Source organism: Thamnophis elegans, chromosome 11, assembly GCF_009769535.1.
Source record: "Thamnophis elegans isolate rThaEle1 chromosome 11, rThaEle1.pri, whole genome shotgun sequence".
Lineage (NCBI taxonomy): Eukaryota > Metazoa > Chordata > Lepidosauria > Squamata > Colubridae > Thamnophis > Thamnophis elegans.
The window spans coordinates 12,514,820-12,532,915 of NC_045551.1; the positions used below are offsets into that span (position 1 = coordinate 12,514,820).

At 41.7% G+C, this 18,096-nt stretch overlaps 1 protein-coding gene across 1 annotated transcript in view; it reads right to left on the reverse strand.

Annotated features, from left to right (window-relative positions):
* Window positions 1-18,096, reverse strand: part of DDR2 (discoidin domain receptor tyrosine kinase 2) — a 67,097-nt gene that overhangs the window by 43,275 nt on the left and 5,726 nt on the right. The window contains 1 exon segment of the mRNA XM_032226112.1: window positions 15,382-15,489. Within this exon segment, the coding sequence (XP_032082003.1) occupies window positions 15,382-15,469 (88 nt within the window). The 5' untranslated portion in view covers window positions 15,470-15,489.

An 18,096-nucleotide genomic window follows, 5' to 3' on the forward strand; every position in this document is an offset into this window, starting at 1 on the left:
TTAAATTCATTCATCTTCTGATTAAAACACTACATGACGTATTGCAATTGGAATTAGATACAGATGTTTCTGTCATTCAGGAATCTGACAAGACTGAATACAACCCGCACACTTTTTAAAAAAATATTTTTATTCAGCTCATTCTAAATATGCAAATTGTCTTACTTTCCATAGATGAATTCATTTCCATTGAACCTTGGAAGACTGTAACAATTTTCAGTTATTGTTTAGACAGTTGTTTATCTGTGAATTATGAAAAAGTCTAGTGTTTCCCAAGCATAAGAAAAGTTTAGATGACAGATTTTCATAGGATGCAGTGAGTCTAGGAATATAAATATTTAGTATTTAAATTAATACAGTAGTAACTGAACATTGCACGCTTAGTGGGCTATTTTTAGGGCCATGCAAACTTCAAATGTAAGTATTACATTATTTTTTTTCCTAGGGTACCTGTTGTAATTGAATGTTCATAAAGATACTATTTTAAAACAACTATCATATAGAGCAGTGGTCCCCAACCCCCGGTCCGCGGACCGGTGCCGGGCCGTGGAGTACCTGGCACCGGGCCGCGCAGCGGCCGGGGGCCATGGTCGCTCTTTTAAATCCGCTCCTCTTAAATGCATTTCTCTCCCCCCACCTTGGTCTCACCTTGGCTCTCTCTCCCTCCCTCCCTCGCCGTCTCCTCCCTTCTCTCTCCCCCCCTCCCGCACCGATCCATCGCCAGGGAAAGAGAGAGTGAGAGAGTGAGAGAGGAGAGAGAGGGGGAGAGAGGGAGGGAGTCAAGAAAACTGTTCCGGCCGCCGCTGAAATGACTCAGTAACTTTTGCGCTTGGATCTGCTTTTTCAAACCTCCCCCAATCATCATCGCCTTCCTTCCCGCCCTGCCGCGCTTGGTCTGGCTCTTTTCTTTTTTTGCTCTCTCTCGGCTTTTCCTGCTTTCTCCCTGCAATTTTGTCACCCAGATGCATGCTGTGGTTCGCGAGTGCGGCTCGGTTTTATGTGTCCGCTTCTCTCCCTTTCTCTCCACACACCCCCCACCTCCATTTAATTATTTTTTTTAAAGAAAGAAAACCGTAGTTCTGCCAATTGCAAAAAAAAAAAAGTGTGTGTGCGTGCATATCTGCCGGCGGGTGTGTGTTTGTGTGGTGTGTGTGTGTATGCACGCGCGGAGAGAGACTGGTTGGAAAGGAAGGACAGGACTGGCGGTGTGTGTTTCTGCAGCCCCTCCGGTGGAGGCTGCACTAGCCATCAGATCTGGGTTTTTTTTTTCCCCTCTCCTTTTTCCTGCAGGTCGTTTTAATCCTTGCTAATTACTTTCTGTTCTTCGCTTGCCAGCTTCCTTCCCACCCTCCTTCCTCCTCCTCTCCCCCCCCTGGCCGGGTGCGCCTCCCCGCTTTTACTCCCAAACAGTTATATATTTATATATATATATATATATATATATTTATTTTCTCTCTCTCCGTGGCATTCGCGCGCGCGCGCGCTCTGTTCTTTGCCCGCCGAATGTGGTGGGGAGGGGGAGGGCGGGCAGAAAGGTTGGTCCGGGTTGAGGGTTCAGGATGGTCTTTGAGGAACATAAGTCTGTCCGGGTGGGGGGGTGGCATATTAAAGCACTTTATATTTATGTAATTGTATTTTATTTTGTAAGGCATGTTTAAATACAATAAAATAAAAGTTGTTTAATCAAAACAATCTGATATATAAACAATCAATGTGTCGTCGCGAACAATGCCCCCCCACCCCTGCGCGCGCTCAGCGGGCCACGGTAAAATTATCAAAGGCTGACTGGTCCGCGGCGATAAAAAGGTTGGGGACCACTGATATAGAGCACCTATTTGGGGAATAAGAGAGCTGTATGGTTTAGAAAAAATACCAGCTAAGTTTTTTAAAATACAGTTCTTAACACAATTAAGTATTGAATAGACATTAAGACTGAAACTGATAACCTTTGATCTTCCTAACTGTTCACTCTGAATTACTGCTGTATTTGGACTGCATTTTTTGCTATTCTTTCAGAACTCAGCTTTATAATTTTTAGGGATTTTTTTTTATTTGTTTCAATCTAAATTAATTTCCTTTAATTGCATAAAGATCAATACACTTTAAATAAAATAAAAATCTATTGAACCTTTTCACAATGGGCTGCATAATAATAATGAATAAAACAATCTACACATTGCAACAGAGACATTCTTCCAGGGGAAATATTAGCATATTTTCTATCCTTATAGCCACTGTAGGAAGTTATCTCCCAGAAAAATGTAGCTTCCTGCCCATCCTCACTTTGTCAATGGGCCATTAAGAAGGCCAAGCTAGTCCCTTTACATAATAAAGACTTCTCCACTGTAGCTCCAGGGGGGTGGGATTAAAGCATGATAATATTGGCCCCAACTGACCACATGGCATCTGAGAACTCAACCAAACCTGGATTCAAAACACAGCCTAGAGAGTAGCCCCTGCATGGCCCCATGGGAGTCTGACAACCAATCAGAATACATTTCTTACACAGGAACAGGAAACAGAGAGGTGGGACTGAACAGGTTATAAAAAGCCTAGCAAGTCCCTCCCTCAGCCCTTCTCTTCTTCTCCACCAACATTGAAGCATGTGATCACCTTTTCTGTTCAGGGCTCAAGCCACGTGGTCCTGTCCACCAATAAACCATCTTTCCAAGCAGCCTCCATGTCTCCAGTGTCTTTTTCCCCACTTGGAGCCGAACCCAGGAGGACATTTCTTTCATCACCACAATTTCCTTTTTTTTTTCTTTTCTTTTTTAAATGCATGATTTAAATGTCAATGAATAAGATTAATTTTGTTCAATATCTTGAAATGTATTCTTTTGTGATTTTTTTTGTTTTTTCTAATAAAAATTAAATAAAAGTAGGAAAATTTCTCTCCTATTAAATGGACAGAGGGCAATGCTTAAAAGTTATACGCCGGTGGGGGGGGGGGGGGGAGAACCAAGACATGTTGATGTGAAATCAAGACTCAAAATGGAATTCTTTGTAATGATCTTGCTTTCTGAAAATGTGCTAACTGGATAAACAGATTATCTTAGTTCTATTTTTCACCTGGGTCATAATCAACACTTTAGAGGTCTCCATCATTTGCCAGATATAGTTTGACTTCTACAACAGAACCTGGTAGGACTTATCCAGTTTCTGCTCTCAATTGTTTTTAACAACACTTCCAAGAAGCTCACTTCTTCCATGCATTTTGCATAAAACAATTCAGAACAAAATTTAGAGTTTGAAAAAGCCAAAATAAACATGATAAAAGATGTAGTATTTATTTATTTGTCTAAGAGATTTATATAGCTGTCTATCTGGGCAGCTCACAGAGCAATAAAAACATAAAAGATAAATAAAAAGGCCGTCAGAAAAACAAACAATTCCTGGTGCCTCAAAACAGCACTGCCCAGTACATAAAGAGCCATAATCACCGGGTCCTACCAGATTCATTAGCGGTTCGCTGAGCACACACGCACGTGTATGCAGTTAAGAGAAAATTGAACTTCTACATTGAAAACAAGGAAAGGAGCAAGCAAAACTGCTGAGGAGAAGCAATTTAATCTGACACCCCTGGTCAGAGGGGTTTCAGAAGCAGAAATAAAGGTTTGTATAACGCAGGGGTGGGCGGGCGGCCCCACTTTCACAGAAACAGAGAACCGGTTCGCTGCCGGCTTGAAATCAGAGCTACTGGTTTGGGTGAACCAGTTCGAACCAGTAGAATACCATCTCTGGTCCCACCTCATCCCACATGGGGGAAACGCTCACTTTTTAAGGTCTTCCAGAGATCTAGAGCAAGAGGAGCCTGCCTCATCTCAGCGGGGACGGAGTTCACCAGTGCTAGGCCACTATTGAGAAGGCGTACTCGCTAGCAAATGGGCCGCCACCACAACACCAACACAGCAGCATAGGACCAGGATTTTTGCAGGACTGCATCTCCTCACTGTTTCCGCCCGCCCCACCAGGTCTAGCGGGAGCACATGCTTTGGGTCCCTCCAATCCAGCCATGTCACTTTGTGTGACCCAGGCATCGTACTGTCTCTATGGCTGTGCTTGCCCTGTGGAACAGCATCCATCCAGGATTGCAGATGGCCCTGACTCAGTTAGTCTTGGGAAGGCTCCAAAGACTTGGCTTCTCCTCAGGCATTTGGCTCACGTCATTAGATGAGCTTCGCTGTTCGTTATTTTTTTTGGGGGGGGGGGGGAATTGTTGTTTTAACCAGGTATCAAATTATACCTGGTTGTGGTGTTAGTGCTAGTCGTAACTTATAAAGCCCTTCATGGTATTGGACCTGGGTACTTGAGAGACCGCCTGCTGCCAATTACCTCCCAAAGACCCATTAGATCACACAGGGTCAGCCTCCTCTGGGTTCCGTCTACCAGCCAATGCCACCTGGCTACTACCCGGGGGAGGGCCTTCTCTGTGGCAGCTCCGGCCCTCTGGAACGAACTCCCTGCAGAGATTCGGACCCTCACCTCTCTCCAGGCCTTCCGAAAAGTCGTCAAAACCTGGCTTTGCCGGCAGGCCTGGGGTTGATGAGTTCCCCTCCCCTCTCGACCTGTGTGGTTGTGTGATTCTTGGCTATTTTAACTACTTGTATTGTGTTCTATGTTTCCCTTTTCCCCCTTTGAGTTGTTCGCCGCCCTGAGTCCCTCCCGGAGAAGGGTGGCATACAAATAAAATAAATCTAAATGTAAATCATTTAATCTTGCACACCCCCAGAGTCATTGCTGTGAGATGGCCAGCTCCAGAAATCATTTAAACAAATATCTCTATCTTTCTATTTTTTACAGATTAAAAAAAATCTATAAATGAATAAATTCTGTAAGAAACAAATTACCATTAAAAAAGTAATGCCGCCAAACAGGGAACTGGAGGGAGGGAACTGGAAGGCCTTGTCTTTAGTGACTGTCAACTATATAATGACACAATAGCAAGTCCAGGTGGCAGCTATTATCTTAATACACAAGAAGGATATTATTATATAACATGATATATTATAATTATTGCATCATAATGCCAGGTTCAATCTTTGCTAAATAATTTCATGAAATAAAAATATGGTATTACTGGCTATAAATAGGCCTTAAGATTATAATTTGTTTTTATAGGTTGTGTTATTCATACAATTTTGAAAAAGATCAACATCCAAACATAAATGTGTGACTAAAAAATATCCTTACCAGCATAAATGTAATCTAGAAATAGTGGAGAATGAAGATTTTAGAAAACCTTCAGAAAACCCAAAGTATTCAACATACTTGTTCTAATTCACATATAATATAGTATTTCATCTGTTTTAGGCCTTTATGTCTTATCCAAAAATTCCCAGTTTACTGTTTTGTACAAACCAGACCAGGTATTGCTTGGGGCAAAAAGAAGGGAAACAGAGGAACAAAACTGCATGGAGATGTGATGAAGGAAAGAAAAACCCGAATTAGGGAAGTAGAAGAAAGACAGCCAAGTCCTTTTAGCATATCAAAAATAATCACTCTATTCCATGCAATAGCTAATTTTCAGGTGTAGGAAGTTAAAAACCCACCCCTCTCCTAGAAAAATGGAATATCCTAGGAAATGTTGAAAAGGCAGAATATTATGTTTCCCTCAGAGGTGGGTTCCTACCAGTTTGCACCTATTCGGTAGAACCGGTTCGTCAAATCTACCGAACCGGTTAGAAGAGGTTCCACCAATGGACCCGGAAAGCAGGCCACACCTACAGAAGAGGTTCCAAAAAATTTTGAAACCCACCACTGGTCCTTGGATATGATTATTCTACACTATCATGCTCATATTTATAAAACTCAGTGCCTCTGTGAAAGGTAAGGATGACTACTGCGTTTGTGGTGCAATCAGAACATTGCGTGTGTTGAAGTTGTTTTAACGCAAACCAAAGATGCCTTTTAAAAAACAAGTTTACATCCTATTCTTATGCATGCCAGTGCTGTGTGTGAGATAATTTAAGGTGGTTCTGACAAGTGTCATCGGCATCTTCATATCCGGTCACATGGGCGGCAAGCCACTCCCACAAAGGAGGCCACACCCACAGAGTAGGTTCGAACAATTTTTGAAACCCACCACTGGTTTCCCCGGATGTGAAAAAGGAGAAATGTTTTAAAGAGAAACTTCCTGCAGCTTCCTGCCTCCCCCCCTTTGTCAATGGGCCATTAAGATGCCAAGCCAGTCTATGCGCATAAGAAAGACCCCACCCCATCAACTCCAGGGTGATGGAATCAAGGCATGCTAGTATAAGCCCTTTACCCAACTGACCACATGGCACCTGAGAATTCAACTAAACCTGGACTCAGCCTAGAGAGTTGCCCCTGCATGGCCCCATGTGAGTCTGACAACCAATCAGAATACATTTCTTGCACAGGAGCAGGAGGCAGATAGGTGGGGCCGAACAGATTATAAAAAACCCTGCAAGCCCCTCCCTCACCCCTTCTTCTTCACCCAACACCTGGAAGCATGTGATCACCTTTTCCCCCAGGACCTCAAGCCTTGCAGTCCTGTCCACCATTAAACCATCTTTCTAAGCAGCCTCCATGCCTCCAGTGTCTTTTTCCCCACTTGGAGCCAAACCCAGAAGGACATTTCTTCTAACACAGGTTTATCTCCAAAGGAATCACCTTTGAAGCAATGCCTCCTGAAGCCATTTGCTTATACTGTTTTCAACAGATTCTCATCAGCAAAAAACAAGCACACACCTACCTCTTTTGGAATAAACCAAATGCACGTCTATTGACAGCCTCTTGTAGATACTGGGAAAGGGTAAGTGTTTCTAATTGGGCAAGGATCAACTTTTGGGTCTGTCGTTCCACCTTTTGATTATCATAGAACACAATAGGTAGTATCAGATACAAAAATCAGGCCTTCGTTGTAAACTCTTAGTAAGTACAGTGGGTTTTCTGTTATTCCAGACAATGAACTGTGACAAAGGAGAAAGAATGAGACTTTCCCTGTAGCATATTTAGCAGTCTGAATGCAGAATGACCAGCTTCATTCACGGAAATTGATTGTAAGGTTTTCTTTCTTGTCTCATTTATATTGTAATCAGTTTAATGTACTCGTGTAAGAATTGTATTTGAGAGTGGCTGGCACAGCAAGATCTGAACACCTTAAATTTCTGTCTGGTGGGAGGGAAATTCGTCCAAAATGTCTGTATTTTATGTATTATAGAAGTAGCTAGACACACACACACACACACACACACACACAGAGAGAGAGAGAGAGAGAGAGAGAGAGAGAAAGAGAGAGAGAGAGAGAGAGAAACCCCATTCAGAATTATATTGAAAATATCTCCTCCACTTTACCTCCGCACAAAGCTTCTCTAGGTTGATTTTTGTCCTTGTTAATCCCATGGGGGAGGGGAAGTTCCACTCAGGCAATTCCCCCGCTTGAAGAGCTAGCAGAGGGGATCTCCAAAAAACCCAAGCCCTCACTGTGACAAAAAAAAACAAAAAAGCACCACGCTGCCCAGTAAAGCAGGATATGTTACTCTGGTGGTCTCAGGAGTAGGAATCCCAGGACTCATTGTGTGTAATTTTAAAAATACTAAATAGTCTGGATTGCACACTAGCTAATCTCAATTTGGCCTCACTAAAATAAGAGCTAGCGCAGGTTCAAGAACCATCCCTTGGAAATGGGCAGCCTGTAGTTCATTAAAAGGCAGAACCATGGCTGTGAAGGATATTTGGGACTCGTGGTTGCTTGTAACCTGTCTGGAAGTTCCCAGAAAGTGATATCAAACACGGAAAATAATTGACATGGAAAATTGGATACTGTAAATTTCTTTCCAGAAATTGTGCCCTGGTTGCTAGACCTTCATGGTTGAAAGCTCTTTGGGAGCCACAGAAGGGATCTTTCTGCTGTCTCTTTCAATGCCTTTCTGTTCTGACCACCCCCTCTGACCTGCAAATCACCCAGACACAGGCTTGGCTGTTTGCCACTCTTTAATCACAGCTTTATCAACTCCTTTGGCTGAAGGCCCAGACACAACTCACATGCAAGACTAATTGAAAATCCAACAGGCACAGATACACAACAGACAGAGTATTCCAATATAGTTTCAAACGGTTGTCTTTTGCAAATGACTCCTCCCCACTTCTTTACTTATATACTCTCTTGGGAGGGGCCAAGCCACAACCATCTGGGCTTAATTCTCATCTCTGAGTCTGCTCCGCAGCTGCTGCTTCCGTTTCTCCACCCTTCTTTGCCTGGCGTCAGGAACAAACTGCCTTGAGTCCTCCCCACTGCTTCATGCCTCAGGCGCCTCCTGGTGGCCAACCAGCCTCTCTGGTCCCTGCTCTGAGTCTGAACCCTGCCCAGGTCCTCCACATCTTCCCTGGCAGACTCATATGGTTTTTCGCTATCCGAGTCCATCAGCAGCTCAACCGGATCCTGCTGGGCCACAACACCTTTCCATCAGAAAAAAAAGTCTCCCGAATCTGACCAATTTTAATCTTTTGTCAAAAACATGTGTGTTCCACTCACGTGTTTTGAAAAAAAAAAGGAGGAATTGTAGGAAGTTATCACCCAGCCCTCTCCCAGAAAAATGAAATATCCTAGGAAATATTGAAAAGGCAGAATATTTCCCTGGATGTGAAAAGGAAGAAACATGTTTTATAAAGAGAGAATAGCTCCCTGCAGCTTCCTGCCCCCACCCACTTTGTCAATGGGCCATTAAGAAGGCTAATCCAGTCCCTTTACATAATAACGAGTTCTCCCCTTCAGCTCCAGGGGGATGGGATTAAGGCATGATAATATTGGCCCTTTACCCAACTGACCACATGGCATCTGAGAACTCAACCAAACCTGGACTCAGCCTAGGGAGTTGCCCCTGCATGGCCCCATGTGAGTCTGACAACCAATCAGAATACATTTCTTACATAGGAACAGGAAACAGGTAGGTGGGCCTGAACAGATTATAAAAAGCCCTGCAAGTCCCTCCCTCGGCCCTTCTTCTTCACCCAACACCTGGAAGCTTGTGATCACCTTTTTCCCCAGGACCTCAAGCCATGTGGTCCTGTCCACCATTAAACATTAAACCATCTTTCCAAGCAGCCTCCATGCCTCCAGTGTCTTTTTCCCCACTTGGAGCCGACCCAGAAGGACATTTCTTCCAACATAAGCTTATAGTAAGGTAAATAAAATCCAAAAGAAGAGCAGCACAACATTGATTTTATGTATTAGCCCTCAGATCAGAGACACAGCAGAACAGATTCCTTCCCAGCCTCTTCCTCCAGTTTAGAAATGGAAAACTACCAGTGCTTCTGATTTGCAAGAGGTTAGCCAAAGCATTTCAGAAGGCTTTGCTCAGCTACCTGACATTATTTTTGTAAGCCTAGCTGCCAGAACAACTTCTCAAAGAGCTGCTTATTTTACAGTATTTACTGTCTGACCGCTGGATCCAGCCCAAAACTCTCTCCATAGTTGCCTGGAAGTTAATGCTTAAAAACCAAGCTACATGTGGCATGAAAAATGGAGCTCAACTGAACTTTTTACACAGAGGAATCCTGCTCCAATCTAAGGATAACCAACTAGCCATCTTCCAAATCTTTTAGATTACAACTCTTACAATTCCCCTGCTTTATGCATGCCTACTAAAACTAACAGGAATGATATTAAAACTTCTAAACTAAAAATATTCAACATAGCCCACACATTCTAGAATTGAACAGACTGGAGTGATCTGATCCAGTAAAATTGTCTTCAGATTCAGTTAGGACGGAAGAAATGAAATATTTCTCACAGGTATAGAATTTCCTGCAAAAAGATACAGTAGCTGGCTAGTGTTTTGAATAGCATGAAATTCCATTCTATAGAATTGCACAAAGGGTAAGTCCATTAATAACTGTAGCAAACAGTACCTACAGATTCAGAAATGTGCTTCTGAGTGCCAGACTGCTGAGATAAATAGCAGAAATGAGAATTCCTGCCCAGATCGTAGGTTTTCTAGAAACAACTAGCCAAGTGCTACTAGAAGCAGAGCAGAGGTGGGTTCCTACCAGTTTGCACCTATTCGGTAGAACCGGTTCGTCAAATCTACCGAACCGGTTAGAAGAGGTTCCACCAGTGGACCCGGAAAGCAGGCCACACCTACAGGAGAGGTTCCAAAATTTTTTGAAACCCACCACTGGTCCTTGGATATGATTATTCTACACTATCATGCTCATATTTATAAAACTCAGTGCCTCTGTGAAAGGTAAGGATGGCTACTGCGTTTGTGGTGCAATCAGAACATTGCGTGTGTTGAAGTTGTTTTAATGCAAACCAAAGATGCCTTTTAAAAAACAAGTTTACCTCATATTCTTATGCATGCCAGTGCTGTGTGTGAGGTAATTTAAGGTGGTTCTGACAAGTGTCGCCGGCATCTTCATATCCGGTCACATGGGCAGCAAGCCACTCCCACAAAGGAGGCCACACCCACAGAGTAGGTTCGAACAATTTTTGAAACCCACCACTGAAGCAGAGCCTTGTGACAGACGTCCTTTCAGTTTGGTTCAGTAGGAATCATTTTAAGAGATCCAATGAGACAATAATTACAAGTGCCCTAAAAGAACTATTATTTATTAAAACTTTAATTTCAAGGGTCTGAAACAGCCAACATTCATTTAAACAAATCTTATTCAGCTATTGCGTTCACCAAAATACATTCAGTAATTTTAATCCTAATACGATGCTGGCTACATTTAACTTTCGGTTGAAAATATAAAGGGCACATAAAGGACCCACGTTGCCTTTGGAATGTACTCAGAGCTCCACTGTAATATTACAGTGCTATTCTTCTAGAATCTAGAACATCAACCAATTCAGTGCTGATATTTATAGTTCTGCATCTCTCTATTTCATCTTCTGCTTCACCATTAATGCCACGTCCTCCAGGAAGAAAATTAACTACATAGCAATTACACATAAGAAATATAAACGGTGTGGTTTCCAGTAATCTCGGGCACCTGGAAGCAGGGGACTGAGATCCAGAATAGATTATATGTTTGCCATTCAGTTATTTACACTGGAATACTGGAATCTTTTTTTAAAGTAATAATATATTTATCATGGAATTAGGGCTATGAGATGTCTGCAAAGAGATAGAGAAAATTCTGTTTGCAGCCATCCAGCAATCCTCAGGATTTATATATCTCTCTATCTCTATCTCTATCTCTATCTCTAGTTATATCTCTATCTCTATCTCTATCTCTATCTCTATCATCTCTATCTCTATCTCTATCTCTATCTATATAATTTATAGGCTGTCCTACTCCCAACAACTCTAGGTAAGTTACTATTTTAAGAAGACTAGTTTTTAACAAAGTCTAATAAGTATATTTCCTACTTTCTATACATTAACGGATACCAGCTTTCCCCCCCCATAAAACTGGGATCTTTACGACTTTTCTTGAGCCCAGGGTGGTGTATGGCTCAGAGGCACTGGGCTAGAGACCAGGAGACCATGTGTTCGAGTTCTGCCTTATACATGGAGCCATTCTCTTAGCCTTAGGAAAAAGAGAAGGCAACCCAGTTGTGGAAAATGTTGCTTAGAAAATGCAAGTAGTTGTCCATGTAGTCACAAATCAAGAGTGACTCAAAGATAAACCCACACACTCCTGGAGGGTGTTGTTTTCCATCAACAACCATCCGCACAAATATGCCATTTCCTGTCATTACACTATGGGAGATTAATATCATTGATATTTCCCAATAAGATTCACACAACTGGATAGTCCTACACCTGGCTGCAGGTTATAAATCTGATCCAACAAGCTTAATGAATGATATATGCCTGTGAATCTTAAAGAAGTAAAACAATATATCTGTCAACTTGTAAAGTGTTATCATGACTATTATCAAGTTGACATGGATGGGAGGGAGGATTCCATGCATACCTTCAGCCAGAGTCAGGTCTCATATTTCTACAATCTCATTGGTGGATATGATTTATGACACAGACTGAGGGAGGAGAGAGATAAAGTGCAAAGACCATTAACTGGAAATTTGCAAGGGATTTTGGTAGAAAAATGGCAGGGAGGAAGGTTTTTTTTTAATATTGATTAACTCGCTTTTTACTAACTGTCTTAAGAAAACCAGGCAAGCAATTAGAAAGGGCAAGACTGACACAAGAACATTATATTCATGAAACCAGAGCTTATGCCTTATTCTCAACTAAGTGTGACCTCCTACTTTGGGAAAATTTAAAATATGGTCGTTTTACATGAAATTTGATATTTCCCAATAAGATTCACACAACTGGATATTCCTACACCTGGCTGCAGGTTATAAATCTGATCCAACAAGCTTAATGAATGATATATGCCTGTGAATCTTAAAGAAGTGAAACAATATATCTATCGACTTGTAAAGTGTTATCATGACTATTATCAAGTTGACATGGATGGGAGGGAGGATTTCATGCATACCTTCGGCCAGAGTCGGGTCTCATATTTCTACAATCTCATTGGTGGATATGATTTATGACACAGACTGAGGGGGGGGGAAAGATAGGGGTAAAGTGCAAAGACCATTAACTGGAAATCCGTTTCGGCTCCGCAGAAGAACACGCCAAAATGTTGATCCTAATAAATGACTGGATTTCTTTTGAACTTTGTCTCAAGGCTCATAAATTAATTAGGTCATCTTTTGGAAACTTCACAATATCAAGAATATTTTGATATCAAGATAAAGAAAAAAAGCAGATCAATCTGAATATAATGATTGCATGTATGGCATTTATTTTAAAAGGTGCTAGAACAATCCTTAAATACTTCAAAGAATTACACATACCACGGTTCTCCATATATTTTTCAATACACCCTACATCTCTTTTTATAAAGCACTAGGAAAAGTACTGTATGCGTTCGAAAGCCTGAGGTATATTGAAGAGCATTTTAAAATTTGGTTTCTTTTTAACATTCAAGAAAGTTTCCACCCATTACTGAGAAAATGTTGAAGAGCAACTAGAATCCAGCTGATTAGTGATTCCTTTCTGCCAAAGAATGACATTTGACCCAGTGCAAATGTAATTTTCTTACTGAAGATGAAGCCCTTCCTCTAAGTAAAATTGCAGCTGGAATAAACTAGGATTCCCTTGGCCACATGTAGCTGAAGTTATGCTGAAAAAAATAGTCTGGTCAGAAATTTCATTTTTGTTGCTCAATGACATACATATTCAGAGCCAAGTTAAGATCTTGCAAAACAACTGGATGTGGGAAAACAGGAAGTCAGAAGACACCATTGTTTTTAGAGGCCAGTGAAAGCAAGAGGCCTTCTACCCATCTATTACAGCTCCCCAGTACTCATCTGTATTCCAGACATATATTTTCTGGTGTGAAAAAATAAGGAGGAAGTGCAAAGGAGACAGAGTGGAGGATAGAGTAAAATTAGAGTATGGGCTGAAGGCTGCTCTAGATAATAACTTGGAAAAGTTTTATAACTACAGGCAAATATCTGTTATCTTCTGAATGAAACAACAGAATGGGATCTGCTGAATCTTTATAGTCTACTTTAGGTTGCAGTCATACCTCTTCCTTTGGCTCACTGGGCAGTGCCCTCTTTGGTCAATTTGGATGGGGTTAAGGGCAGAGGTGGGCTACTATGGGTTTGCCTGGGTTTGGGAGAACCTGTAAATAACGTTATGGCTGGTTTGGTGAACCTCCAAATCCTACCCCTTGCTGCCCCTGCCCACCCCACCCCTCCCAGGAGTCTCCATGCAGCCTGTTTTGGATACGAAGTAAATGCAGGGGCGTGCGGAGGGAAAATGGACCTCCTGGAATGCTGGAAGGCCAAAAATGCCAGTTTCTGGCCTTCAGAAGGCTTCCGGAGCCTGCAGGAGGCAGTTTTTGCCCTCCCAGAGGCTTGAGGAAGCCTGGGGAAGGTGAAAACTCCCCACCCACCCACCCACCCACCATGGTGCAGGAGACTGACTAGGCCATGCCCACCCAACAACCTGTTGCTGAAATTGTTGAAGCCCACCCCTGGTTAAGGGAAAGACTGGACCTCTGACTTCCACACAAGCATCTCTCCATAGAATGCTTGACCAATGTTTCAGAAAGGGCAAGTGACTAAAAAATTAGAATACATATCTACAAATATAAATTATACACACAAACACACATACTAAAATTAGCAATATTCCTCCAGAGAAATGTTTTTGTGCCATCCTCTGCCTCATAACATTCTGCTTAGATCATCCAGTGACAAGCACAAGTCCACTCCTCCCTACAGGGCACTGGTAAACTGGATGATAGAGATGGCTGCTTTCCTACTGCAAACTGAGAATTGTACAGTATTGGGAGTCCTAATAAAAATTCAGCATGCAGGCAGGAGCAACGTCTGGTGGGCAAATTGCGCGCACACCGAACCAGCAGTATTGCCGGCAGTAACCCACCCCTGATCCACACAGACAGACCCATTTGAGGTTGAAGACATAGGATTCTTAAAATGATGATAGAACTATCATTGCAGGTTAAGGATTATATGTTCTAATTATCCATATCCCTAGTTGTAGAAATAAAAACTTTAAAAAAATGTGGAAGAATATTTATTTGAATATTGCCCCTGTTCCTCCTTTTAACTCCGTACTCAATTCTTGTTCTTCTCCTTTTTTTTGCCCCTTAAAAGTAGTGTTCTCATAACTGTAGTGCATAAAGAAAACCCAAAATATAGAAATCGGTTTTGGGATTCCATTTTAACTTTTTAACATTTCACTACCTTAGTGAAAATACTGGTTCACCGACAAAACTGCGAAGCGCTTATCCGCGCCGACATAAGTGTGGGGGGCAAATCCGCGCCGTCTGAAGCGCTAAGGAAGAAGGCGACCCTAGCGCGACGATATAACTGCGGAGGGCAAATCTGCACCTTCCGAAGCACTCAGCACCCTAACCCTAACCCTAACCCTAACCCTAAACCAAACCCCTAAACCTAATCCTAACCCTTACCTTAATTTAAATCGGCTTTCTGCCGCCGCGCTGTTTTAAAGCGCCCTCTGTCGCTGCGCTGTTGTCGCCGCGGTGATGAAGTTGCGGTGATGACATCACGGCTTTAGCGACGCGGTTTTGTCGCCTCTATTTTGACGAACGCGGTTTTGTCGGGCCACGAAAATACTGGTCACTTTCAAATATTTTGGATAGACTCTCTGTTTATGCCTTGAGCAATTGTCACCACCAAAAATTGCTTATAGGCACAAATATTTTCTGTCTGGTTAACTGACATGGGTTTTCTATGTCATCTTATTGTTATTGACTTAAGAGAAATCCTCTTTTTTGGCCCTCTCCAACAATCCCTGGAATCAGCTACTCCACTTTAGGAAACTATGATAAATTCCAGTTCTCACATTTTGTGGACCTCATGATACTAGGAGTAGCAGCATTCTTCCCACTTACCTGGGTTGACTTGAGTTTTCACAGCAGTTGGAATATCCAGCAGCAGCAGGAGTAGCAAAGGCATCAGTCTCTGAGACGAAACAAGCATCTTCGAATATTCCCACAGCCCTTTACCAAAAGAGGAGAGTCAGAGTCTGTAATTAATAACATACTTATTGTGAATAAAGCAATTAGGGTGACTTTGAAAGTAGGTATGTAAGCTTCCTTTGACCTTAAAACGATGTTAATTTTAAAAAATCTGATAGTCATTAGATACTTCTAAGAATGTGTAAGACTGCTAGCAGTTGTAATGGTAGCCAATCTGAATGGTTTAAGAATAAAATTATACAGTTTCATAGAGAATAAGCCATTGATGTTTACAACACTGATAAATACAATATTTATCATCTCTTGAATCATAAACAGAGTATCTTCAATATTGTTTTCTGGGAAGTAACCATGGAAGAAGCCTATCTCCTTTCAGTCCAGGCTGAAAGATGACCTGCATTAAAGATGGTTGGTGTGCTGTATGCATGCCATCTTTTCCTCATACCTAGCTGTCCCACCAGATCTGCCAATGGTGAACACCATCCCATCCCACCCTGAAGGCCTTCAGTAAACTGGGTGGCTGGCATGGCAGCTGACAAGACCTGTTTCCTTACTGCAAATCCTGCCTTGCATGGAGAACACCGCTAAGTGTTTAACATGTAGGAGAAGTGGTGGAAGGAAGGAAGTTAGGGCCAGCGTACCTGCGAGACCGCCTACTGCCACATACCTCCCAGCGGCCGGTAAGATCCCACAGATTGGGCCTCCTTCGGATGCTGTCAGCCAGACAGTGTCGGCTGGCGGGCCCCCGGAGGAGAGCCTTCTCTGTGGCTGCTCCGACTCTTTGGAACCAGCTACCCCCAGAGATCCGGACCTTACCCACTCTCATGGCCTTCAGGAAAGCTGTTAAAACCTGGCTGTTCCGGCAGGCCTGGGGCTGTTGACCTCATTGTTGAGGTCCAACCCCGATTAGAACAAATGCATGTGTTGTGATTTTAAACTGTCTTTTTCTTATTTTTTTTCTTTTTCTCTTCCTTCTTTTGTAAGCCGCCCGGAATCCTTCGGGATTGGGCGGCATATAAATTTTAATAATAAATAAATAAATAAATAAATAAATAAATAAATAAATAAATAAATAAATAAGTTAAATTTTGTTGAGCAGCGTTGTGGCACATCAGCTTAACAGAATCTGTACAGTCATTTTTTTCCTGCAGTTTTGAGTTCTTCTTTACATTGTAAATCTTAATAATTTGTGTAGGGTAGTACTTTTTATTGAGTCCTTGTGCTGAAATCTTTTCCTCAAATGTTAAACACTTTCCTTACTCAGGGAGCCTCTTCTAGATTGGCTAATCTAAGTAGCCAATGTTAAAGAACTACCTATTTAAAAATAGCTGATTACAGGCGATATATTAATTATTATATGAAATAGTTAAGGGAAGATTCCTATCAGACAAAGTCTGCATGAAAAGTCTAATCCTTTTCTAGATCCAATTCAGTTGGATGAAGCCAAGTCATCTATGCTGTTTGCATGCTTGTTTGATTACTAGGTTTCTATGCCACTATGAACCATTAAGTGACCTACAAAATCATCTCCAATAAGAGAATTAAAAACACTACATCAAGTGTAACAAAGAATTAATCAAAATAATAAACAAATTGCAATTTCACTTCACACCAAATAAATAATGAAATTTATACCTCAATGGGAGTAGGGGAAGGGAGCTCCCTTTCCACAGCAATTGTTTTGTTACCTTGGGGAATAATTTACATATTAGAGGATAAAGGACTGCTCCTATTGGCTCTCTTAGAACTCTTGGCAGGTTTTGAAACCATTATCCACGATATTCTTCTAGATCTTTTCACAAAATTGGATTACTATAACACAACACAATGGTCATTAACCCATAGTATCTTACAGAGTTTTATCTTGTCTATCTTGTTGTAGGGTTACACGGTACTGACTGAAAGACATAATCAACAATGTGGAGATTGTACATAGTTTCTTTTGTTATTTTCACCTAACTCTAAAAATGAGCTGAATGCTTCTGAACATTAGCTAAATTCATTAATGGTTTGGTTTAAGGTGAACAGTAAGGATGAACAGAACTGATTTTGCTCAGTTACAGTCAGGCAGAGGTTAGAGACTGAATGTGTTCTGGAAGAGGTTTTGCACTCACAGAAAGACCAGGGTGACTTATGTAGGAGTATACCTGTAGAACCATAGCTTGGGGGCAGCTGTGAAGAAGCACAGCTTGGGGGCAGAGTCAAGAGGAGAATCAGTTTGGAATCATTACGTTGCCATAAAAGATCTAAGGTGAGCCCTACCTTGAATTCCATTGAATTCTTATCTAGCACTAATTTAGTGCTGACCAATAGTTGACTAGATTCTTGCCTATAGGTGTAAACAATAAATCATCTTAAATGGAACCTATAGTATGATCCTGATTTTTCATGCTTGACAACTCCTTGGTTCTACACTGTTCCTGGATCTTTAGGCAAAGAGCAATTATATGTAGAGCACTAGTATAATCATCCCTGAGCCCTCTGCTCTGATACTACCAATGTATTAGTTACATTACAACTAAACTACAACAACGTGTTCTACTTGATGCCACGTTTTAAGATTATCTTGTTAATTCAACTAGTATAAACTAAAGCAACTAAAAAGCTAAGTGGTACTCAAAATTTATT